We start from the raw sequence: 24,714 nt of genomic DNA on the forward strand, positions 1-24,714 counted from the left end.
TTGAGACTTGAAGTTTGTCAGTCTCAAAACCTGACAACCAAATTTCTAAAGCAAGTTGGCTGGGGAAAGTCAACTGCTGCCATCTCACTGCCACCAGAGAGGCTCAGGGACGTGAGCACCCTGAGAGAGCCTCACTGCTGCCTGCAGCCTGCCTGGGCCCTGCTCATCCCAGGGGCCCTCACCCAGCACAAGCACCCCGCTCTATTGGATGGATTCCATTTTGGAAACAATATTATTCTAAGCAGATAACAGAAGGAAGGTCATATCCTGAGGATTTGGGGATGAGATCTGATCTCAGCTGTCCTGGTTTTCACTGCAGCTGCAGGACAGCAGCTCTCCACCAAGTGGGAACAAGTGCCCAGCCCTGGGGATTCTGTGGCTCTGGCAAACATGGTACCAAAACAGCACTGAGTAAGCTTAAAAGTTAAAATAGTTTATTGCTGTTCTTTGTAGAAATGCACTTAACTTACATTGTCTGTTCTCTTCATTTGGCTGTTGGATCATAGGCATTAACAGGTTATGGTAACCCGTTTGTTCAGTGACATAACTCTTTAGCTCCACTCATGATATTCTCCTACACTGTGCTGGCCAACAGCCCCAGATCTCTTTTACATAAATACTGTAAATGTCTCCATAGGTTGCAGCATTGTAACAAAAGATCTACCAAAGTAGACAAAGTGTTCGGTATTCTTGGTTGGGTTTCTTTTTTGCATTTAAAAATAGACCTAAATTTGAGATAATCTTAACAGAGTAACAATTACAATAAGAAAATAGTACAGTGCGTTGACTAAAGGAATATCCTGCTCTCCTTCAAGCCAATATTCCCTTTTGCATGTTGAAGTGATTCAGCAATTACTTCAGAACCTACATACAATAATTTAGTAAAATGAGAATTAAACAAGGCAGATACTTACTCCTACTCCTGTGTCTGCAATTCACAGCTCATGCGACTCAAATCGCAATAAATATTAAAAAATAGTTTCTTTGTCTTTTGTGGTTTGTTTTTCTTTTTCTTCTGTAAGGCATCTCTGAGTATTACAAAGTTTTTGTACAACCAAAAAATAAGATTGCTCTTTTCCGCGTTCTCCGAGTACCTCTGTAGCTCAGTGTAAATAAGAGGATTGCAGGTTTGATGAGGAAGGAAGGGATGGCAGGGCAGGGGTGGAGAGAAGCCCAGGGGTGATGGAAGCAGCCCACCACGTGTGCAAGGAGCTGCAGCTTTCCTGTGAAACGTTTCAGTCACGTTAAGGACATCTTCGAGACAGTTATCTGTCCAGATTGAAACAAAGAAAAACCCCCAAAAAACCCCCCAAACAAACTTACCAGAAGTCCATTTTCATAAGCACAGTCAGACTGCAAGGGTTTGGGTTGGCCCTTAACACTATAAATAGCTCAGGTATTGATATGCACCTACGTGGAGGGGACAAAGGGGAAAGGGGGTGGGGGGTGATTTATTTTTCCTTTTTTATCCCGTTTTGTTTCTTTTCCTGGGGTTTTTGGTGGTGGTGGTGTCCTAGTTGTATCCTTCCATGGTCAAAGATTGTCCTAGGTGGCAGGGCAGGGCCTCACTGCATGCGGTCGGGCTGCAGCTGCTGGGGCTGGTACTGCACGAAGGCGGTGGCGGGCGCTGCCGGGGTGCCGGCGCTGAGCGGGGGCTGCACCGTGCCCGTGTAGCCGTAGCCCACGAAGCCGGCGGCGGGGGAGGCAGCGTAGGGGTACTGGTCGTAGGCAGCTGTGGTGTACTGGGAATAGGCTTGGCTGGCGGCGGTGTAGTCGATGTAGGGAGAGGTGATGGACTGCACGGGGGTGGGGATCACCACGCTGGGCTGGATGATAGCTTGGGGGTAAACATAGTGAGGCGTGAGTCTGTGGAGGCAAAGGGAGAGAGTCAGTGAGGGGCTGGGCTCTGAGTGCCCCCCTCTTTTCCCCCCAGAGTCATGTGCATCAAGCCACAGAAAGAGTGCGGCCCAGCAGTGCTGCCCTCCAGCGAGGGGTGCTGCTCGGCGTGGAGGGAACGAAAAGCAAAACACTCCTCGGCTCCAAGGGTGGAAGTAGTGCAAGTTGAAGCATGGACTGCAAGGACAGACACACACTCTGGTCTCCATGTCTCCCGTTATCACTGCTGGTCCCCAAAATAACCTCTCTGGATGGCCAGGACACAGCCGCTGCCTGACTGGCTCACCACATCTCTCTGGCCCTCACATGCTCTGCGTGTCCCTGCCAACATCCCCACCTCCTGTACCCTCCAGGTCCAAGCTCTCCCAATGCCCAGACCATGGCAAAGGCTCCTGAGGACCCACAGCCCCCATGGGGCACCTCCAGGGATACTGGATCCTATACTCACCCCATCAGGGGATGGCCACAGCCCTGGGGTAAAGCCACAGGCCTTCCAGCTTGCCAGCTGTCATCAGCCACTACACAGTTCAGCCTGTGTTTCCATAACACTGGATGTTTAGGGCAATGCTACAGGGTGTTTGTTGTAAAACACAAGATAGTAATTCTGGTTTTCCTCACTTCAGTAACACTCCTCGAGAAGCAAACATGCCAGCAGCCCCAACCCTGCAGCAACACTGGTGTGCCCAGGAGCTTTCACACTCACGCTCTGTGGCCAGTCAGCTCCTGGCATTCCCTCTGCCCTCTCCAGGTCCTCAAGTGCTGCTTTTCCCAGCCAGTTTGCCCCTGCCCTGGGGTAACCACACTGGTGAGAGGAATTTAACAACCCCAGAGTCAATTAAAGTCCATAGACTGAAAGATCCTGGAGATGATTAATGCTGGATTCCCCACTAATTTGCTTGAAACTGCTAATGAGGAGGGGGGAAAAAAAGCATCAAAATGAAAGGGCTGTATTTTCCAAAGCACTCACAAGTCAGGCCTCAGACAAGAGCAAAAACTGTGCAAATCTGAAGGTTTACATCCATCCACACAAACTGCCACGGGGAAGACAAAAAGGGGCAACTGCACATTGTGCACATTGTGCTGAGCTGCCCTCAGCAGCTCCACTGTGCACAGGTTTGACAAATCTGGGACTTGTTTAAGAAACAGGGTGCAGACTGTCACCAGCAAACAGCACCTGGCCACTGAAAGATCAGAGCCACGTGCACCAAAAAGCACAGGCCGGAGAAAAGGTCCCTTCGGCTGGCTGCTTGCTGAATGGTGGCAAGGCTTGTTTTACCTTGCCCCCAAATCCAACTGCTTTTGGAAAAAATAAACCCCTAAAAGTAAAAAAAATCCCTCCGTCACTAAGGTAAAACTCTGCAGAGAGCTTCTACAGATTCAAATACTTGGAAGATTTTTGTATGGAGGTGTGCAATAGCACATTTTCAAACACAACCACTTTTAAAAGCCTCCCACAGGCTTTTCACAAGACACGGCCTCTGTGTGCCTTAACTGCTCTATAAAGCCAAGCTCAGCTGCTCAGGGAGTGGCTAGACAGCCCATCAGCCTCATCACACTGCCCAGTAGCTGGACCTGGTGCTCCAGTGCTTCACAGGATCTCACAACCATGTATTGGACACTTCTGATGGATGGGTCCCTGGCCATCTGCATTCTGCCCTAGGTCTCTGCCAGAACCTACTAAGATCCACCTGGGGCTGGTCCCTCCTATCCAGCAGTTATGAAGCTGTTCCCATTTGCTTTGCAACCAGCACTGGATGGTTTAACCTACTCTTCAGGTGGGAGAATGGCTTCTCACAAACAAGTGCTCATGTGAATTGAGTTTTCTCTCATTTTCCCCACTCACATATGTACTTTGGGTTTTCTTGAGGCAATTTGCATGATGAGAGAATGACTATTCTCCTTTCCCCACACTGCCTCTGAAATCAGAGTCCTTAGCCATCTCCAGAGGAACACCACTAGGACAGATGGTGAAGACCTGCACCTCAACCTTTGGCAGGACCATCTGGCACAGTGCAGAGACATACCTCAGCCCTTCAGTCCAGAAATGCACCATATCACTCTGTGACTAATAAGAATAAGATGAGGCAGTAGAAATTCACTAAATCACTTTTGGTTTAGCTCTGATGTAAACTGAGGCCAGCACAGCTGAATCAGAGCTAGAGCTCGTGCAGCAGTTCAGACCAAGGGCACTTCATGTCAGGCACTGGCATCAGGCAGCAGCTGCAGCCTCACTCTGTGGAGCTGGGCCTAGTCCCAACCCAAGGTTCCTCACACTTGGTCACTGTGGGGTTGTTCCATTGTGTTTTAAATAATGCAGAGATACAATACTGTTCTCTTGGCCTGACAGGGTCCGGGGAAAGGCTCCACAGAGGCGTGGCCAGGCAGTGGCCCAGGCCATCATTGGTTGTGAGGCAAGTGGACCTGACATACACTTCTTGCTCTCTCCCCTCATGAGCAACAGCCTGGACTGTTGGACTGAGCTTGGACAACAGCCTGCAGACTGGGGAGGGATGCTCTGGCTGCCTGTCACTTCTCCCTACACGTGGTGTCCCACCACCAGGCTTCCTGCCACTCCAGGGCTTGATAAAAGCTAAAACCACTCCCCCAAATGCAACAAAAACAAAGGCACAGTCCTCACACTTGGAACTCACTTAAAATCACCCCTCAGCAGGAGAATTAGGGCCTGCACTTGTCCTGCATACAGCCATTCAGCCTGCACCTGCAAAATGACCATCTGACAGGCTCTGAGCAATCCAGCCTGAGCATCACTCTGTTTGAGCAGCTCAGCAGGTCACCCCCATGTCCTTCCCAGCACCAGCTGCTCCAGGGGGCCCACACACCCCACACGTGGCTGTCAGACCGAGCACTCGCTCCCAACTCATCCCTGACAAACCACACATTGGCTTTGCTCCTCCGCCGCAGCTCCCACCGCGTGCTCCAGAGACACAGCAAATCCATGACATCCTGCACTACTTTTTGTTTTTCTCAGCAAGAAAAAATTGCAGCTTTTCAATGCTACTTTGAATAAAAAGCACCATCAGCTAGGAAGACAATAAGTACTCCTGCACTCTGGTTCCAGAAACACATTGCAGCCCAGTGCATACACAAGCACACAAGCACTAGAAAAATCACACTGAGCAACTCCAGAATCTGCCTCTATGTAAAAGAGAAAGTTCTTCTGGTCTGTGGGGCTTTAACAATTTAGTTAGAAATTTCAATTAAGATATGATGCTGTTTGGACTTCACAATTAGTTGGACAGATGGCAACTCACTGATCACAACAAGACACACCACCTAAGGTAAGGTCACTTTGATGACTTGCAGCTACAAATCAAACCAGTGCAGTACAATGAAGTTCTCTGCTGGCTGCATTTATCATCCACAGAAAGTCTTAAAATACTCCCCTCTCTTCCATTATTTATTAAGATGTTTCAGGAAAACCCCATCATCTTTTTTGAAGTTCTTTTTCTAGAAATCATCAAACTCTGATCTGAATTGCTACAGAATGAGTCACATCTGTGTTTTAAGATGCCTTTCCCTCCCTGCAGCTTTCCTCTGTCCCCCACGACGAGCCCTGCCAGCCAGAGGAGAACTTCATCTAGAACACACACAATATGATTATAAAACATCAACCAAGTGATCAGCCATTGCCACCACACACCAAAGTCACCCCGTGAACAGCGAGACGTTATGAGATGCTGATGGCGTCACGATCAACCGCGGGCAACGCGCCACAAACACAAGGAACGTGGTCAAACCTAAGGCTCGAGCCGGCGGCGGCCCTGCGCAGGAGGGGCTCGGGAGGGCCGTGGGTGCGGGAGTGCAGGCGGGACCACCTCGTTAGCCCACGGTCCCAACCACGTGGCACGCTGCCACGCTGCTCAGGCAGCCAAGATTGAAAGACATGGAACAAAAGAGACGGTTACAGAGCCATTGGCAGGGGAGACGCCCGCTCGGCTTCTGCTTTTGCTGCGGGAAGTAGGAAGGACAGAATAAAAGCAGCTCGTTTGTGGCAGAGTCCCCAGGGGAGATGCTCAAATGCCTCAGGAGAGGCTTGTGGCTGCCAGCACTCTCATGGCTCCTGGGAGCTGCTGCCTGCTGAAAGAGCAGATGTTTTTCAACCTGCCGTCACTCAGTTCTCCCCCCACCATATCGTCAGGACTGTGGCGGCAAGCAGCAGGACAGGGGTGGCTAGTGGGCAGCCAGGACAAAGGGACAAGTCAGGTGGCCATGTGTCCCACACCTCTTTCCAAACAAGGAAGAACACACTAATGAGGCCCCCCTCGTCAGCAGCTCTATCTGGCAGTGCTCATCTCAGAGGCACTTTATATATTTGATGGTTATACATCAGATTGACACCTAAAATGTGTTTTCTCAGCTCTTCCATCCTGCAGGACTTCCTACACATGAGCCATGAGCAGCTTGTGCAAGCTCATGGGGCTGGGAGAGCACTGAGCAGGAGTTCCTGACCCCCTCCATCTCTGCCAGCCATGCTGGGAGCTGGTCTCGCTGCTTCTGGAGAGGTGGGAGACAACTGCAACCCTCTGTCAGGAGGGACACAGCATCATACACATGCTTGGGAAACAAGGAGGGGCACAGGGCTCTTGGCAGCCTCACGGAGATCAGCACACAAATGCCACCGCCACGACCAGCCTTTTATTTCTTGAAGAATAAAAGAAACAGAGCCCTTTGTGTCTGCCAGCGAAGGCACATATTCTGGCATTTGACCCCAGGAATTTGGCCTCCCTTTCCACTAGAGCTGACCCATTAGCTGCTACAGAAACACCCACACTGTCACAGCATTTGATGGCAGGCAGTGCTGGGCTTTGGTTGGAAGGTGGAACTGCACAAGGAGCCACAGCTGACCACGACATCAACATGAAGACTACCTCTAGTGAAGTAACACCTCCAACCACAGCCTGGATGACAGATTGAGGCTGTGTTTTGCAGTGGGTTAATGAGTTTAGGAGCAGCAGGCAGAAGCTGCTCTTGGAAGCACATCCCAGCGACACCACAGAAAGCAGCAGCCATCTGGGACCTCAACACTTGCAGTAGTGGTGCCACAGGAGCCTCAGGAGCTGGCAATGCAGGCACAGCCTGATGAAACCCACACCCCAGGAGCAGCACTCCTGTAGGGACACTCCCAAGGCAGCAAGCCCAGAGTCACTTTAAGTAAACCTGTCTGGAGCAGTGGCAGGCTCAGCAAGACCTACCATACAGGCCCCAGGCACAATGGCAGGCTGGAGAAACATGACAAACTCAAGTCCTGTTCCCAAATCCATGATGAGGAGAGAGTACAGGCTGGAGCATAGCCAGGGCAATCCCTGCCTGCCAACAAGGGCTCTTGCTCTGGGAGGAGATGACAGAGTTTATGCAGCAGCAGCCTGGTGCAGATCGGGACACTCGGCGTAGCCCAACCACTCCACCAGCCAGCACCATTCCCTGACACGAGCTGGGCTTCAACCACTGACATGGCAAACCTCTGAATCCCGAGACTTCCCTAACAAAAGGTGATTTAAACAAGCATTGAAACGTCAATGGCTTCTGCCCCATCAGCCAGCTCCAAGTAAGACACGAGTGAACTCTGCAGCTCCACAGCACAGCATTTATCCTCACCTACTGCAATATGACAAACACAAAACAGCAAAACACCCAACATGATTTCTGTTCATCTTCTAAGTAATTTGCCTGCCTGTCTATTTGTCCTCCTGAGAAGATTTACACAGCAGCCTGTGCAAACACAACAGTTTCCTGCTTCCCTGTTGGGACCAGTCGTCACCATACTGGTGGCAATCACCAAGAAACAACCTGCTGCAGCAGACTGGCCCAGGATGGAACCAGTACTAGAGAAAAGGAGGATGTTTCAGGATTCAGTGATAACCTCTGCTGGTTGCTGAGCCTACCAAAACCACCGCTCGTGAAATACAAAGGGGAAAAGAGCAATCCATGATTTCAATTTGTTTTTATTTTGGCAGGACAGAGAAAATGTAAGGACCAGGAGGCACAGCAGTAGCTGAGAACCCATCATAGCCCAACCATGTCCTCGTTTTACAGTGTCAGCACATTTTGACTTCACAATGCAAAAAAGTAATGGCCCATGCAGAGGAAGGTGGATCCCATAGAGACAAGTAAAAAGAAATGTCATCTATACCTTCCCCCACAGCTAATGCAGAGGTGTGGTGAAAAGAAAAGGGGGAAAAAGAGATGTTGCAGACCAAAGATGAGAGTACATCTTCTTACAAAGATCTAATCCTTCTTCTCAGCATAACCAAGAGTCCGAGATCAACATGTGGAGCTCCACCGGGAGTTAGCAAGGCTCAACAATTCACAGCTTTATCCTCTGCACCTTGCTTCCCCCACACCCAAAGGAAAAAAAACTAATCCCAAACAAAGGCACATTGGGCCAGACCAAAAATAGTTTTGGAGAGGCAGGCTGAAAAACACAGGTAGAGGAGATAACACCTGCCTGAAACAACAGCCATCTGGCACCAAGGAAAAAGCCACATGGAAGTTTATCTGCAACTAGTCAGCTACCCAGAGAAGGAGAAACACTTTCCCTTTCAAGTTATCACCACAGCCAAAACAGAAATGAACTGACAGGAGAAACAGAAAATGCTTCACACGAGTGCACTACAGGAGCCCAAGTCCTTCAGCATCAGCATGAGAAACTCAGGATGCTAGATTCATCCTGTACGCACAGCAGGAAACCCAGAGGCTCTGACAGGGTAACCCAGAAAGCCACAGGAATTCTGCCTTTGACCAAGCTATCCCCTTTTCTCCTGCAATTTGGAGAAAACTAAAAGCTGCAGAAACATCTCTGAAGTCTTCTCAAGTACCTGACAAGTTTTGGCATAACGTATAGTGAACTGATTACTTTCAACTGGTTCCAGTTTTTGACAGACTTTCTTATACATGATCCCTTCCATTGACTTTTAATTAATACCATCCACACATTTCATTTATCAGAAACTCTTTCTTGGACAGAGGAAGTGTTTTGAAGCAGAACACTTTAGCTCTGGAAGCAGCAATGGAATACCTGTTTTTGCCAAAAGGAGGCCTACACTGATGAAACAAGTCATTTCTCTGTCAAGAGAGAAATTCCATTGTAAGAGTTTCAGTGATCTCTGCTGCCAGTTATGCCTTTGTTGTCCTACAGTGTCTAAGACATCTCTCTGCACACCTTTCCACACGAGCCAGGATCCGAGGGAGCTGAGAGCTTGCTCCCAGCACGGCTTCCCAAGCCTCTGCTGCTTTGGCCAGTGCAGAGCCACAGCTCAGCTGTGACACGGGAGAGTTGAAATGCTCAAAGCTGGAAACAGGGAAATTGCAGGGGACAACACGATCCTGTTTACAGGATTTAGTGACTGAGAAATAGGAGACTCAGTTTTAACTCTGAGGTCCAAGACTTTTCATCTTTTGTGATCACAGAGTATATTTAGCTCTGGTATGTAGCTTGCTCCCATCTGTGGGGAACAAGTTCTTCATATAAGTCATATTTAGAAGTGACCCAGTGTCCTTGCTACCAAATTATCAACACAACAACTGTCTAGCTCCCTTGCTGGTGTCCTCAGCCCAGAGGCAGGCTGGTCTGAGCTGCATTTATCACTAAAATCAGCAGGCATGTGTTTAATACTACAGAGGTGGGGACCAGTATGCCAACAGCTGCGCAAAGGAAAGATGAGATCAAGTACAAGCTGGACTGCTCTGAAAATTCAGACACGTGCGTGAATCTGCCACGCTGGGACTATGTGGCACCTGCCAAGTCAAAACAGAACTCTGCATCTGCCACTCCCCAGCTCCTGCAACAAGGGAAAAGGATTTAGGTCTCTGCTGCTAAGGGGGCTGCTCTTGTACTGATGAGGATGAAGGGCAAAGTCCACTAAAGACAATGGAATTATGGAGAGAAGACAGCACAAATTGAGTGGTGCACTGTAAAGAAAAGTTGGAGGCAGCTCAGCCTGGCTCTCCATCACACACACAGGCTTGTGCCCCAACTGGAATGGCTCCCTTCACCCAGAGCCCGTCCTTTCCAAAGGCCTAATACTGCCTTGAGCTTGGCACACCACCTCTGCAGCTAAATGTAAGGCCAGTGTATCAGGCCATGCTCTCCTTTTGTATTGTTCTGCGGGCCTACACTAGATGCAAGATGTCAGCAAATTGTGTCCAAAACCAAAATGGATTGTGTGCAGCAAGCCCTTGCATCTAACACCAGCATTTGTCAACACTGAAGTAAATGTTCAAGAAAATTCACAAAGCCATCTGATCTGCTTATAAATGTGTCTCTCAGAAAAAGAGAAAAGAAAAAACGCAAAAGGACCTCCTCTGCCTGGCAAGTGTTTGGTCTGAATAGCAGTCCCCATGCCTGAGAACTAGCAGCTGAAGCCATTTGGAAAATGGATTTGAATGTTTTTTAGGAAATTCCCCCCAAAAGCTTTCATGTTATTGGCGCAGGATAAACAACAGGTGCTGGGTGCAGCATCCCCAGGGAGCCAGGGCAGAGCAGGCTGGGGGCTTCGGGTGGGCAGTAACATGGCAAGCGGCAGCACAGGGTGGCAGCTGAGAGAGCTGAGCAGAGCAAGGCCAGTGTGCACCCTTTTATGAGCCTAACCACAGAAAAGATGAAAGTTTGTTTCCTTTTATTTTTAACCCAATAGAGAAGTTTTAAGGATAAACAGCTGTGAGAAAGGGTGGGCTGACACAAAGAGGGACTTTCTTCACTTCCTAACTGTAGCAGCAGCAACGCATGAAATTTTAAACTCGGAGATTTAACTCTTTCTGATGCTGCCTGAGACCACGTGTGGGCTAGAGTCAGGGGGCCAACAAAATAAGCAACTACACAAGGATGGGCAGGAGGCCCTCTGGAGCAACAACATCCAGTGTGCAGATATGGAAAGTGCTAGATTCTACTGCAAGAGACAGCTGTGTGCTTCCAAGAGCTCAACCACTTAACTCAGTCACTGGTAGATCTCCCACACAGATAGCTCCTTCGCTGAGGCAGTGCCACAGGAATGCATCTGCTATACCCTGCTTGTGTCCAGACCAGCAAGCACGGCTGCAAAGATGAGATCCAGGGCATCTTGATTCCCTGCACAGGCTCAAGCCTGTCTTGAGCACTGGAGGCAGAGAGGAGAGGACCACCAAGCAGCTCTGCCACGTCACCACGTGCTGCTTCTCAAGGGGTCAGTAGAGTTGCTTCTAGCAGCTTCCAAGAAGTTTCATATGTTTCTCAAAATTTCTTAGAAGCAACACTGCTGCAGTAAGAGCCAGCTCCAGGAGACCTTCTCCCATCAGGCGTGCTCAGCTCTGTGCTGGCTGGTGGCTGCAGGGCCAGGCTGTGGCACCACCAGCTGCCTCCAAGCAAAGCACCGTCTGTAAGCTCCGTGCTGAGCCCTCAGGCCTAACACCGCTTCCCTAAACTCGGGAGCCAGATCTCCGAGTCACCCTGACACATCCTTTGCCCTACAGTACTGTCAAGAGCTCTGGTTACCACAATCCACAGACTACTTTTCAAAACAGGATTTACTACTGACTCCGTGCTGCCGGCTGTGTGAGTGCCTCCCCTGCCAGGATGGCAGCAGGAAGGAGAGAGGCTCCTCGTGGTTTCTCTTTCTGTTCCGCATACCCCAGGCGATATTTACAGCTGCGTTTGGGTGCCTGGGGCTAGGGGTGGAGGGGGAACCTTCAGTTTATAAATAATCCTCACTGATGTTTGGGTCATTTTCATAGTTTCCATTCATTTCAGCTTTCACCAAAACTTGTGTTTGTGGGTTGAGAGCAGGAACGTGACTGGCTGGCTCTCTCATTTAACCGCCTGGGAGATAACAGCTTGCTCATTCATTGCTTCCTTGCCAAGTCCAGCTTGCACATCTAGTACCCCATAATAACCACCTTTTGGAAACTGCATGCCAACCCCTGGGTACAAGCACTTTGCAGAGACAGGAACTGCACGATGGAGAACTGGCCAATGTCTTGCAACATGGACAAAACAGACAAGCTACTGAGCTTCACTGGTGGAAGAGCAGGATCCATTCCATACAGTGCAGGGCACGTGGACAACAGCACGTTGATGAAGCTTCCAAAGACAGACAGACCCTGATAAACTCCCCAACTACCCTCAAACCCCACAGAGGGCTGAGGAAACCAAGGGTTCAAAGGAAGGCAAAAGTACAGCCTGACAGGCTCTCACATTTGTTGGTCTACTGATGAGACAAAGAAGGAAACAATGGCCAAGTTCCACTGCTTGACTGAGCACCTGATGCTTGGCTCAGAAACCACAGAGCAGCCCCAGTCATGGTGCTCAGCTAAGTGGCTCCACATTTTACCAAACCCCCGCTTTCAGTGATTCTGCTCCAGCAATGAGCGAATGCAACAGAATTCTTGTTTACTGATGCTTGCAAATAATGATATATAATCCCCTTCCTCCAACCCTCCAGTCTCCTGGATCCTGTCTCTTGGCAACTGATAAATAATTTATAGTGCTAACTGCAGCTCTGCTGGTTTAATGATGAAACCAATGCCTAAGAACTGGAACACTAACTATCTAGATCATGAGGAACACACAGTCAGTTGATCTCACACTCCTCTCTAAGTGAAACTAAAAGCAAACTGTTCAAAAAAACGACATTCTCCCAGAGCTGCAGGGCTGTGGCACCCGTAGGAACAGCAGATTATGTGCAAGAGGAACGGGCGTGCACTGGGCACTCCTGCCAACACCACGACTTTAATGCGCTTCACCATTTTGCTCTTTTCTGTTAACACACAGAGAAAAACTCATAAAAGGCAGGATTTACTGTCAGCTTGTCTTGTGCACTGCTGTGCAATTAGGAAAACCTCTGAGGTTCACATCTCAAAGGTACCACTGCTGCCTGCTTTGAGGGCTGAGAAAGCTACTGTAGCACCTAGACAATGAGAGTTATTAAAAAGCAGTATCTTGTCTACGTAGACTACTGTAGCTCTGACACCAAAAAACAGACTCTTCATGAGAGATGTTCTTCGAGGCTCTCCAACTGAGCTGTAACCACTTATGAAAACTGGCATGTTTGAACCATACACAGCACACATACCCTGGGCGTGCACTATTGTGGCAACACAGCCTCTTACATCCATAAACTCTTTGGAATGAGATTACCCAGGCAGCTGGCAACTCCAGCCATGAAGGCAGAGGAGTGAAAGTTTCTGTTTCGTTTTTAGTAGATTTTTCTTTAAAAAGAAAACATCCCAAAAAAACATGAGCCAAGAGCAGGAAAGAGATGAAGTATCTCTGTTGACAAAGGCCAAAATCCCATCTATTTATATTAGTCACACAAAATCTCCCACAACAGAACAGCGCTCAAAAGCTTAAGAAAAATGCACCTACTTTCTTAATGCTCTTAGAAAACAATAATAAAAAACCCCCTATCAATATTCACTTTCTGAAATGGTGTAAAAAAAAGAACGGCATCAATCATTAAACAGTTAAATGAAGGCAGTATGACAGTCACTATTGTTCTCCTGAAGCACACTTGTCTTTTGCCGAGCAGCTGCCAGATCCTATTAGATGTATAAAAAGAGGACTTTTCTAACCGAGTAGGGATGGTATAAGCTATTGAAAACAGCAGACAAAAGCCCACTTTTGCAGACTATTCAAGCCTTGTATAACATCTGTCCAAAATCAATTTTTGACCTAATGTTACTTTCATTAAGTAACAGACTTTGTTTCCAATGCAATTTGTTTTCTGGGATAAAACTGTACCCTAAGCATTACTATGTGGGAAACAGCACAGAGGAAGCAGAAAATCTTATTTGAGAAACATGAGAACAGAATTTGCTTAATTGTTTTGACACCTTAAATACTATAATAGAGAAACCATTTTCCATCTATTTGAATCCTTGAAGCTGGCAAAGCAGCAAGCAATGTATGGGGTTTATTATGACTAAGATTCACTGAGGATAAAGGAGGATCTTTGGGAATTACATTAAAAGCTGACATGCTCAGAACTCCTAAGACTTCACCAGAAATAAAGTACACTGAACATTAAGAACAGCTGTTGGAACTGTCCACTCTTGACAGCTAAGGCTTTTTTTCATGCATTTTAAATAATGAGGAAGTTGATTCGTGAATTTGATTTCAAACAAGCTGTTAAGTAACACTTCCACTTACCCAAAGGGTCTCTGAATGAAGGCTGGATGTAGCTGCTGCACACCTATGGTAAAACCTAAAAAAACATTCAGAAAAGAAGCAGCATTAGTGAGTGGCATCCATGGTACCACTCAGCTCATAATACACACGCATCATCATACCTCAGACTACACGTACATGTGTTTTATCTGCCATCCATGGGAGCAATTCAAAGCCCCATTTAGGAGCAAGTTAATTTTCATATACATATGTGATATACATGAGGATCAGATGGGAATTCAGATTAAAGAATGGGGTAAAAGTGCTGTTATTGAACAGCTAATGGGATATAATGCCTTATTTCACAAACTGGGCACTGCAGTCAGAAAATCAAAGGGCAGAATGATGGCATGGATCTTACTGTTAATATAGAAGTAATGAGGAAGGTAACAGCAAAACAATTAGCCACGGAAGAAAACAGCTTCAGCTCAGTTATATGAGCTTAGGTGCATAACGTTAGTGTAACAGGTATGAGTAAGAAGATACAGAAGAGAGTAACATGGTATTCTCAGTCAACAATCAGAACTATGAGGGATGAGCACACATCCTCAGATCAGATGAATCCAGCCTGAATAACTTGTTTCCTCATCTTAGAAGTTACTCTAATAGAGAGAGACGGGATCTCCTGGATGCCTCACCAGTTTGAATACTCCTTGGTTTTGCTCCCAAATATGCCAGGTTCACGTTTGCTTTCCTGCCATCAATGATGGGGTTTGGGTCTTTGCACGCTCTTTCAGCTGCAGCTCTGTCTGCCATGGTCACCTGGAATTAAGCACAGCCTTGTTTGTAGCAACAGCACTTTGTAAACACTCCAGCAACAGGCACTAAGTGGAGTTTATTTATTGTTCTATTTTGAATTAGGAGCTAAACTCCACTTTGTGCAGTCTCCCTTGCACAGCAAGATGGGATGGGATCTGATAGAAGAAGGGCTCGCCAACTTATCCGTTGGGCTTATGCCAGTTGTTTTCCCGTGCCTTTCCACCTCCTCCCCCGTGCTTTTTTAAGAACTCGGCGGAGCCAGCCCCAATCCTCCCCGCAGCAGAGCAGTTCGGGGGAGGGCTGCCAGGCGAGGATCCGCGCTCCCGAACCGGCAGACCGAGGGCAGCGCGCCTCGCTGCATCCCGCAAAGAAATCAGGCGGCGGGATGAGGGGAAGAAGGTGCCGAAAGGAACGGCACGGCCTCGGCCGGCACGGGGGCTTTCCTCCGGTCGCCTCGCCTTTGTCCTGGCCGAGCCACCCCGCTCCCGCCCGCGCCGAGCGCAGCCCCCCCGGCCCCAGCCATCGCCGCGCAGCAGCAGCGACGGGACGGCGGGCAGGGCAGCACGGCCCGGACACCGGGCGGGCTGCGGGGAGCAGCCCCGACGCCTGTCACCGCCGCGAAGCCGGAGGGACGACGACGACGGACGGGCACAGAGACAGGCGCACGGAACGACACTCACGAAGCCGTATCCCCGGGATTTGCCGGTCTGCCGGTCCGTGATCACCACCGCCTCCTCGATGTCCCCGAAGACCTCGAAGTACTTCCTGAGGGAGGAGTCGGTGGTGTGGTAGGGCAGCCCCCCGACGAAGATCTTGGTGAAGGTGGTGTCCTTCTGCACGGTGTGCATGGTGCCGTGCGCGGCCGGCCCCTGCCGGCATCCACCCCGCGGCCGCCCGCGAACACACCCCCCTCCCCACACACCCCCCTCCCGCTCCGGCCGAAGCGAGCGGTCGGGCCCGGGGGCCTACAGCCGCCTCATGGCCGCGCTTTGTGCCGGGCGCGCGGGCGGCGCCGCGCGCTGCCGCCGGTGTCGGTGCCGGGAGTAGCGGCCGCGCGCCGCCGCCGCCGCCTTTGTAGGGCCGCGCCCGCCCCGCCCCGGCCCGCCCCCGCGCAGGGGCGCTCGGGGCCCGTAGTCCGCCCGCGCGGACCGGCCGGGGCCCTCGGCGCGGGCGGCGGCCCCGGGGGACGGCGCTCCGTGTGTCCGCGCCTCCGCCCCGGCCCCCCGGCGGCCGCGGGCCACCGGGCGCTGCCCCCGGCACGAGCAGCGGAGCGGCCTCGACCCGCCGCCGCCGTGCCCCGCGGGCGGAGTGGGCTCCTGCGGGCAGCGGGGCCCGTTGCCGTCCCCGGGAAGATGGGGGTCCCCTGGCGCTGAGCCCGGCCCAGACTACAAGTCCCGGCGGCTACCGGGGGCAGCTACAAACCCCGCGGGCGGGGGGCGGAGGGCGAGGCGGGGGAGCGCTGCTGCGGGAGCCCGCCAAAGAAAACCGCCTCGAAAGAGGGTTTTTTCACCCCTCCTTCCTTCTTTTCAGTTGCACAATCATCTCAACTGCAAGTGTTTAATCCTCTGCAGGTTCAGACGCCGGGGCAAAGCCATCAAACTCTGATGCACGCTGAGTGGCAAAGGCACGTGAGGAAGCCGAGGCAGGAGGAAAGGATGGTCTTCACCCAAGTCACCAAGGAGCAACAGCCAGGCCTTTAAACATTGAGCAGGGGTCCAAAAGTACCTTTCTTAAGCCAGTTCTTTAGCTGTTCGCATCTCCACTGTACACGTGAGCAACACTTGGCTGCAGCCTGCCTGAGGGACAGGGATGCGTTACTCCCGTTTCCACAGGCAGTCAGCACTGGGGCTCCCCTCCACTGCCCCCTTTTGCATTTTGTTCCCTCAGAGGATGGGCAGTTTATATGAGGGACGCTGTGAAATGCCACTGCCTTTGAGCTGACACTACCATGCTGGAGTGCTTGCAATGCTTTAATTCCTCCCCTCCAACATTGGTTAGGGTCTGGGAGGTGGGAAGGGGCCCTGGGAGGTGTGACTGCCAAGCACAGTTTCTATCACTCAGATATTCATCAGCCAGAACCTCAAGCACTGCCTCTGTGCCCTAGGTGAGTTTTGCATCTACAGGGTTATCACTTTGCAGAGAAAAAGAGACTTTTTTGCCACGTGATAAATGCAGGGGTAACATTTTAGCAAAAAAAGCCAGTGAAGTTGGTGATCTACTTTGGTCCCTGTGCAGCAGGTTCAGGCTCTGCAGACACTTTTCTTTTGTGTAGCCCACAGAGAAAAGCCAGTTATTTCAAGAGAAAGGAATGTGTTAATGTCTGCACTCCATAGTTATTCATTAATATTTTTCTTGCATGGCTTCCATAGTTCTAAACGCTTCATAAAAGAAAGAGAGAGAGAGAGGGAGAGAGAGAGAGAGAGAGAACCAACAAGGAAAGCCATTAAGCTTTTCATTCCTAAAGCGCCAGACTTCAAGACTAGCACACATTTCCATTACTGTGGAAGAAAGATGGAGCTGGGCCAGCAGCACCCAATGCTGAAACATTAACAGCCTGCTGCAGGAGGGGTGGTCCCGTGGGCATCCTGGGAGCCTCTGTGTGTTATGCAGTGATGTGTGTATGTGCAGCCTCTGGCCAGCCCTGCTCCATCCCAGCAGCAAGCACAGAATGCACCTTTGGGATCAGAACACGGCCAGGGGCCGGGGTTGTCCACCACTGAGTCATCCCCCTTCTGTCTGCATGACTTCCACCACAAACTGTGCATCAGCTGCTTCCTGGGCCTCCCGAGCTAATGACAGCCCAGTTGGCATGCAGTCACTGTTCTTTTACAGAGCTTCATTCTGCTCTAAATGATGGCAAAGATTCAAGTCATCCAAATAGGCTCCAGCCCCTCTGCAAGGAAGGGAGAGAAGCCTCACAGAGACCTCAAAGGCTACCAGAGGTGTCTCAGTTCTTGATGCTTACACAGGTCAGGGGGAAGAAAAACATCACACTTTTTTTTCCCCCTTTCAAACACAGGCCTCAACGCCTCTCAAAGGAGGAATTCCAGTTCCATTTCCTTCCTAGAGGCAGGAATGGAAGTTCTCTTAAAGGCAGAACAGAACAAGAAGTTGATTAGGGCTCTAACCCTGTCCTTGGTGAACACTGCAGACCCCACAGCACTGCTGGCATGGCTGGAGGCAGCGTGCATTTGTTTTGCCACATTCTGGAGTGCTAGACGGGAAATGAAATCTCCTGTCTCATGGTACAGCTATTATAAGCACTGGGTCTGATGAGCTGTTACCACAAACACAGCAGGGAAGAGAAGAGAAAGTGAGTAAGGGTAACTTCATGAGAAAGAATTGGTTTTTACTTTTCTTCCCTCTCATTCTTGTGATAAGCAATCATCCTCTCCAAAACATCGATAGATTAAATATGGGCACCAGATCAAGACGGCAGGAGTCTGGCAGAGCTGGCTGACACCTTCCTGTGCTTTTATGACAATGATAAGACTACCTGAGAAGAGCAAGTTTCAAGTGTTTCTGGACCAAGAGAGCTTCTGCAAAGATCAGTGTATCTCGGAGTATGAATCTGCCTGGGGGAGTGCTGGACAATGCTTAGCACAGATCTGAGAGCAGACTGCTATCAGAAAGGGGCACAGCTGTCTGGTACATGCTCTTGTAGGGCTGTATTTAGTTCTCTGAAGCTATTAAGAATTAAAACTACACTGCTCAATCAAGGAGGAAGCTGAGAGAAGTCATCTTTACCCAAGGTGTACAATCATCTATATTCCTAACGTATAGGATTTGTATTGCAAATCCAGAGCACCCTGTTCTCATCCAGATTGGGAAGATTAATGTTATGATAATTCAAGAGAACTCACTGGCTTTTTACTTACATCTTAATGTATTCCTTGAGGCTTATGCAAAACTGATACACAAAGGCTCCTTCTGGTGGACTTCAGCAGCATTATCCAGGATGTGAAACGGAGCAGCTGCAGATCACTGAGCCAAGTGTCCTGGATTCCACTGTGAGAAGGTGGCACTGCAACACCATGCAGGTTCAGAACTACCTACAAATGGTCCCTGGCCACAGGAAGGAAAACAAACTATGGAAGAATTGTACCTCTGTGAGCACAAGAACATGACAGAGAGGTGAAAGAAGCATAACAAATTTGTTGCAGGGGACAAGCTAGCCCTGTTTATTGCCCACTGCAGAGCTGCAAAGTTCTTGTCCCTCCCTTGGCAAGGAGGGGTAGAATGAATGTGAGCAAAGCTCTGAGCATTTCCCTTTCCTGTGCTGATGTCTCTGCAATAAGTGACTTGAGCCATCCCAGGTCTGAGCTGAAAGCCATTGAAGAACTTCCCTCATTTCTTAGGGAACTGATGGGCTTTATTTCTGACAGGGAGCAGGGATACTGTAGAGCTCTGACCTTTTTCAGCGCCCGCTGCTGCTCAGCCAAGACTTCATTGCTGTAGGGCAGTGCCCTTTGGTTTTGTCATGGATACCCGCTTGCTGGTTATTGCAACAACAGTAGATGAAATGTCTCTCTTAGAAGCTCTGCAGTTAAATAAGTTAGCTGGAGAGCAAGGGACTTACTGTGGGAACTGATTGGTTTGTTAGTTTTGCTAATGCTCGCTCTGGATGCCGGCCACCAGTGAGGCTGTGAACAGTAGCGTCGCTGGGAGATCTTGAGGGAAGCTGCATTCAGTGCATTTGGTTTAGGTTATAGCAGGAAATTCTGCAACTGGGCCCTTTGTCTCAGATTTTCTGCTTTGATGCCCTGAATACACCATGACCATTGCTTAACTCAGAGCTGCTGCTGCAACAGGAATGAAAAAAAGAAAGTTCTTCCTCTTCAGGCCACTTGCAACAAAGTATTTGAGCAGAGGGTGTTCCTAATCAGGGTTCCTTTTTGAAGAGACTTTTCCTTCAGCAGGAATCTTCCAATAGGACTATTTCCTCTAGTGAAATATTTCAGAGCAAGGGATGCTGAGTAAGCTCTGTTTCCTTTGCTGGCCATGCTGGTTATATAGCAGAAGAGCACCAGCTCTAGTGGTGACAGAACAATCTGCTTTAATTACACAAGGTACCTGCAATAGAAGAACATAGTAGGATGCCACATGGAGATGGACATCAGTAACTTCAGATTGAGATAAACAACAAATGGACACTTTACCCTGTTCGAAAGCAAACACATTTTAGAAAGCAAGTGGTCACGGGAAATGTCATTAAAAGACTGACTGTTCTCCCCACCTTCCTGACCTTCTTCTTGATATCTCTTTGCAAAACAAAAGTGGAGGGTCTTTGTCATGACAAAGGACAAACTGAACCGTGGTAATGGCTAAAATGATTCCCTAAAAATGAAACAGAGGCTAGGGAGAGAAATGGCAGAGCTCATTACTGCTTGGAGGATCTTGCCACAGAAAGGCAGAACTGCAATGCAACCCTTGGATACAAGTCTGGATTAAAATATAGACATAAGAGGAATAAGGATCAATGAAACTAAGAGGGGAAGAATGAAGCAAGTTTGGGACCAAGAAGGACTGGGTCAGCAAGGAAAGATGCTTCAGTGGACTAGCTGTGAATATGGGGCTCACCACACCTTGAGTGGCCAAACCTACATTTATTGATACCAGTATCAGCAAACTGGTGCTGGTTACTCTGCCCTTGGGGAGTTTCTCCTCTATGATGTACAACACACTGTTTCTCACAGGTGGCCTCCTGGGAGTTGTGTGTGTCAGTGTCCCAGTCAACCAGACCATACCCAGTCTTGGCAAAGTGTGCTGGGGAGCTGGAATGACAATGTACCGAGGCTGCAGTTGGGCCTGCCAACGGGGGATAGTCACAGTCTGACAGCAGGGAGCTGGGCTGGCTTTCTGAGCAATGACAATGCTGCCCTTGATTAGGATGGTGACTTGTTTTCTGGCATTGTTGGCATCGATACCAAACACTTTTGTCATCATCAGTATTGTAATGTCTTGGCCTGGAGCAATGGTAACCCCTGCCTGTCCCGTGACCTTGGGGATGATCACTCTTTGGTCTATTAGTGAACAAACTAATGAGAAGTGCTGTGATGTTCATATTGCAACTAAGTTATCCAACAATTCTCTGAAACCCTTCACTAGCTGATTTCAGTTTCTTCTTTACTTTGTAGGAGGAAAGAGACGATAAAAATTAGCAACAGAAAAAGAACAGGACAAAGCAAATAACTTGGTGTCAGTGTCTTGGGCAGAAGTTGCTATCCAGATTTTCTACCACAACTCCTCCTTTGACAGTACATAATGGTGAACAGAAGCTGTAAGATGAAGATGGATTCAAGCAAATATTTTCCTGCTATTGAGAGCATTAGGTGATGGCAGATGAACATGAAATATGTAGGCCAAACTACTGCCCGTATCCTTGAGTTTACCTTTGGTTATGTTGTGGAGGAAAAGTCTCTTCAGGAACAGGCTCAGGTATCCCTGAATCTGAAGGGCAGGGCAGGGCATGAGGAGAGGAAGATAAAGGGATAAAATCACTAGTCATCATCGATTAAACTCAATCTTCAATGAATATACCGGCCCTTTCCTGAATTTCTGCACAGAAATTGTGTCTCTCTTTCATGGAAATGCTGTCTCATTTCTCTGAGGCTGGGACTGAACCATCAAACAAAAGGGTATCCCTCCCTGGAAAAGCTTTTTAGAAAAAACATTCCACTTGAGTCAAAGTGCAAAGCTTCCATCTCAAAATAGTTCAAAAATGTTTTTACTATTTCAATTTTTTGTTGTATTTTCTGGAAAATGTTAATTGTAACTTCATACTGTTAACATTTTGAAAACTACAAACTGCCCTTGGAAACGAGCAAGAAATCAGTTTGTTTTCTTTAAAGGGACAAAGCAGAAAATTCCAGGTGTGTTGAAACAGCATTATTTTTTTTTCCAAATAGCTTTAACAAAGGAGATCAACAGTTACCTGAAGTCTGCTTTTTACAAAAAACTCAGTTATATCAGCCTACAAGAAGAAAAAACAGCTCTTCCATTTCCTTACCAGAAGGGCAGCTTTGACAGCACTGCCCACAACAATAAGGAGACCAAGTAAGGGCAAGACAGAGAGAGCTATAAGTCAGCATTACAGAATGACTCCCAACTGCATCACATAGCCCATAGTTGGACAAAAGCTCGATAGGAGAAGGGTTCAATGGGAAAGCTTTTGCTAAGCTGTTCTCTTTTCATAGACATTGCCCATCTTTCTGTGTTTTTGGGAAAAGCTGTTTCAGTTGTTTCTGAAATGCTACATAGTAATAGCTGAAGTCTGACAAGATTCAACAGATGTAAAAGTTGCTCTTTATGAATATATAGGTACTGCTCTATAAATTAAATATTGAGCATAAACAATCCCTGTCTGCAACCCTGCTGCTTTAGACCATGAATGAACATCGTGTAGAAAAAGGAGACCTCCAAGGAAGAGTCAGGTATCTGCAGAAAGCAATTACCTGTCAGTAAGTGATAGCTGTCCTTTTGAGTCCATATAAATCCCACTGTGTGTTACAGCAGGAGCATGGCAGACAGCTGTCCTTCCAAAGAGAAAAAAAGATTAACTCTGGTTTTAGTAATTTGAGAATAATTTGAGTTCCTGCATCATGCCTGCAATAACCAAATACAATAACCGTGGCCTATTCGAAACATCATCTCCCTTCCTTGTATTGTAGTTGTATTGTAGGCTGGCAGAGGAAGGTGACTGAAGCAGTTGACAGCTGCTCAGAAAAGACATTTGAACCTACACCTTTCTGGAGAGATGGCATAACTGTGATTAGGTACTTTGGGAGGGTTTGAAGAAAATCTGTTACTTTTTCACTTCAGGGTGTTCCCAGGAACTGAGTGTTACCCTTCTCCTTACCTGGCCCCACAAACCAAACAATGCAGCACTAATAATCTGCATTTAAGAAACACTAATGACAGAAAGCATTCAGTATCAAAATACAAAGCATTTGCTAATACATCATAAAGAAAGAAGGGGAGACTTAACATTCAATGTGCTGTTTCAGCACTTCTCTATTGCTATAACAAACTCATTATCAGATCTCAACATCCACATACTTCACATGTATAGAGCAGTTATTGCAGAAGATATACTGGGCAATAAAGGGTAAACCTTCCCTATTCACAGTTAAGAGCATTACCTTAATCTTTTATCTAGGCCTGCTTTTCAGTGGCACTTGATATGGGAGCTATACGAAACACTTCCTTGAATACATAAAGCCAGAGATTGAGTTACACATGATTGAAGATCTATGCCTCTAGTAAGACAAAAGCTCCTATATTACCTGGCACATGCCTGCTAAATTATTGAAGTGGCTCTTCAAACTGAATATATTCACTGGATAATTAGTCAACAGAAGAAAACGGTCTCTCTTCACAAAGCTAACGTTGACAGGTATTGTGTCTTTTATGCACTGTAACAAAAAGTATTTGCAGAACTGATGCAACACAAACATTTGGAATCACTCTATGTGCAAGTGCTCCCGAGGCACATGCTCCCTTTTGTGATACTGCCTCAGTCTCACGTTACCTCATCAGCAAATCCCAAACGAGGTGAATTCCATTTAGCTCATGGACTCCTATCCCCATTTCAGAAGCAGGTAAAAAGAAATGGAGGTGGTAGAGTCACCATCCCTAGAGATATTCAAAAGACACATAGCTGAGGGACCTGGGCTAGTGGTGAGCTTGGCAGTGGGAGGTGAGTGGTTGGACTCGATGACCTTAAAGGTCTTTTCCAACCATAACAATTCTGTGACTCTCCAGTATGGTACAAATAAATGGAGGTTTGATTTGCAGAGGATGAAGGGGTCTGGTCAAACCAAAATAGCTCTGTGAGGCTGTCTCCAGCCCTGTGCCCTGCAGACCTATTGTGCTAGGCAGGACCTGCCCAGGGCAGTGCAGAGAGATTGCTGCCACTTGTACATTACAGAACCATAGAATCATTACAGTTGGAAAGGATCTTCAGGATCATCAAGTCTAACCACTCATCTCACCCTGCCAAGCACATCACTAAAACACAGCCCTCGGCACTTCAGCTACATGTCTTTAAAATGTCTCCAGGGATAGGGACTCCATCGCACCCCTGGGCAGCCTGGGACAGTGTCTTAACAACCCTCTCGGGAAAAAGTTCTTCCTCATCTCCAACCCTGACACAACTTGAGCCCATTTCTCCTTGTCCTTATCATTCACTACTGGAAAGAAGAGATCAACTCGCACCTCCCCGACTCCCTTTCAGGTAGTTGTAGAGAGTGATCAGATCTCTCAGCCTCCTCTTCTCCAGATTTTAATACTACCTAAGTCCCTAAAACTCAGGCAGACATACAGATGTTTCTCTGAGCAGCTAAAAGAGGATCTCATAGTTGGTTCTAAAAAGATCTTGGGTTACATGGGATAGGTACCACATACACTCCTGTAAAACTCCAATTAAAAAGTATTTCTATCTTGTATGTATCTTCATCTGTTCTCTGAGTATTTTGGGATACCTCGAGATCCCATACAACCTCCTCTTGAGTTACACCACCCATGCAGTAGCTCTGCATGGCACTGCCAGCTCCACAGACAACTTCAGTGCAGCCCGGCGTGCAGGAGCCTGTGCTGCAGGGAAAGCTGACGCAAAGGGGCCACCACTGCTGCCATCTCCTGGCACAACGGAGAACGACAGCAGCAGCTTTCAACGCATTGGGAGCTTTCTGTGCACATTCCAACTGCTACTGCAGAAAAATATTAGGCAATTGTTCTCATCCTGAATTTGTTCCATTCAGTATTTCGTGGGGCAGCACTAGATGATGACTTTCACCTGACTAGTAAGTCCAGCAGCCTTGGGAAGTGTTACTGAATCTCCATCAAAACCTTCTGGAAGGTTTTCTTACTCCAGACTGCAAATGACTCAGTGAGTGAATCTG

General features: G+C 48.3%; 1 protein-coding gene across 2 annotated transcripts; it reads right to left on the reverse strand.

The window, feature by feature from the left end:
• Positions 1-412: 412 nt before the first annotated feature.
• Positions 413-15,845, reverse strand: RBM38 (RNA binding motif protein 38). Of its 2 annotated transcripts, XR_009819832.1 has the most exons (5): positions 15,493-15,845; positions 14,692-14,815; positions 14,036-14,090; positions 1,324-1,866; positions 413-1,223 (listed from the first exon to the last, which is right to left on the reverse strand). XR_009819832.1 is itself a non-coding variant. In XM_062008852.1 (4 exons), exons 1-4 carry the CDS (start codon positions 15,658-15,660, stop codon positions 1,566-1,568), a joined length of 648 nt encoding a protein of 215 aa, XP_061864836.1. In that variant the 5' UTR covers positions 15,661-15,845; the 3' UTR covers positions 413-1,565. The 2 variants fall into 2 exon arrangements, 1 of the variants encoding a protein (XP_061864836.1); XM_062008852.1 differs by having other exon boundaries at positions 413-1,866.
• Between the last annotated feature and the right edge of the window lie 8,869 nt (positions 15,846-24,714).

Source organism: Colius striatus, chromosome 16 (assembly GCF_028858725.1).
Source record: "Colius striatus isolate bColStr4 chromosome 16, bColStr4.1.hap1, whole genome shotgun sequence".
NCBI classification, from domain to species: domain Eukaryota; kingdom Metazoa; phylum Chordata; class Aves; order Coliiformes; family Coliidae; genus Colius; species Colius striatus.

Bases quoted from the DNA above. Each gene is read 5' to 3' on its own strand.
- RBM38 (XM_062008852.1), bottom strand. From the start codon at position 15,660: ATGCACACCGTGCAGAAGGACACCACCTTCACCAAGATCTTCGTCGGG. The intron at 14,816-15,492 runs GTGAGTGTCGTT...GCTTAATTCCAG, and splicing joins AATCCCGGGGATACGGCTTC to GTGACCATGGCAGACAGAGC. The intron at 1,867-14,035 runs GTAAGTGGAAGT...TTGCCTCCACAG, and splicing joins TTCATTCAGAGACCCTTTGG to ACTCACGCCTCACTATGTTT.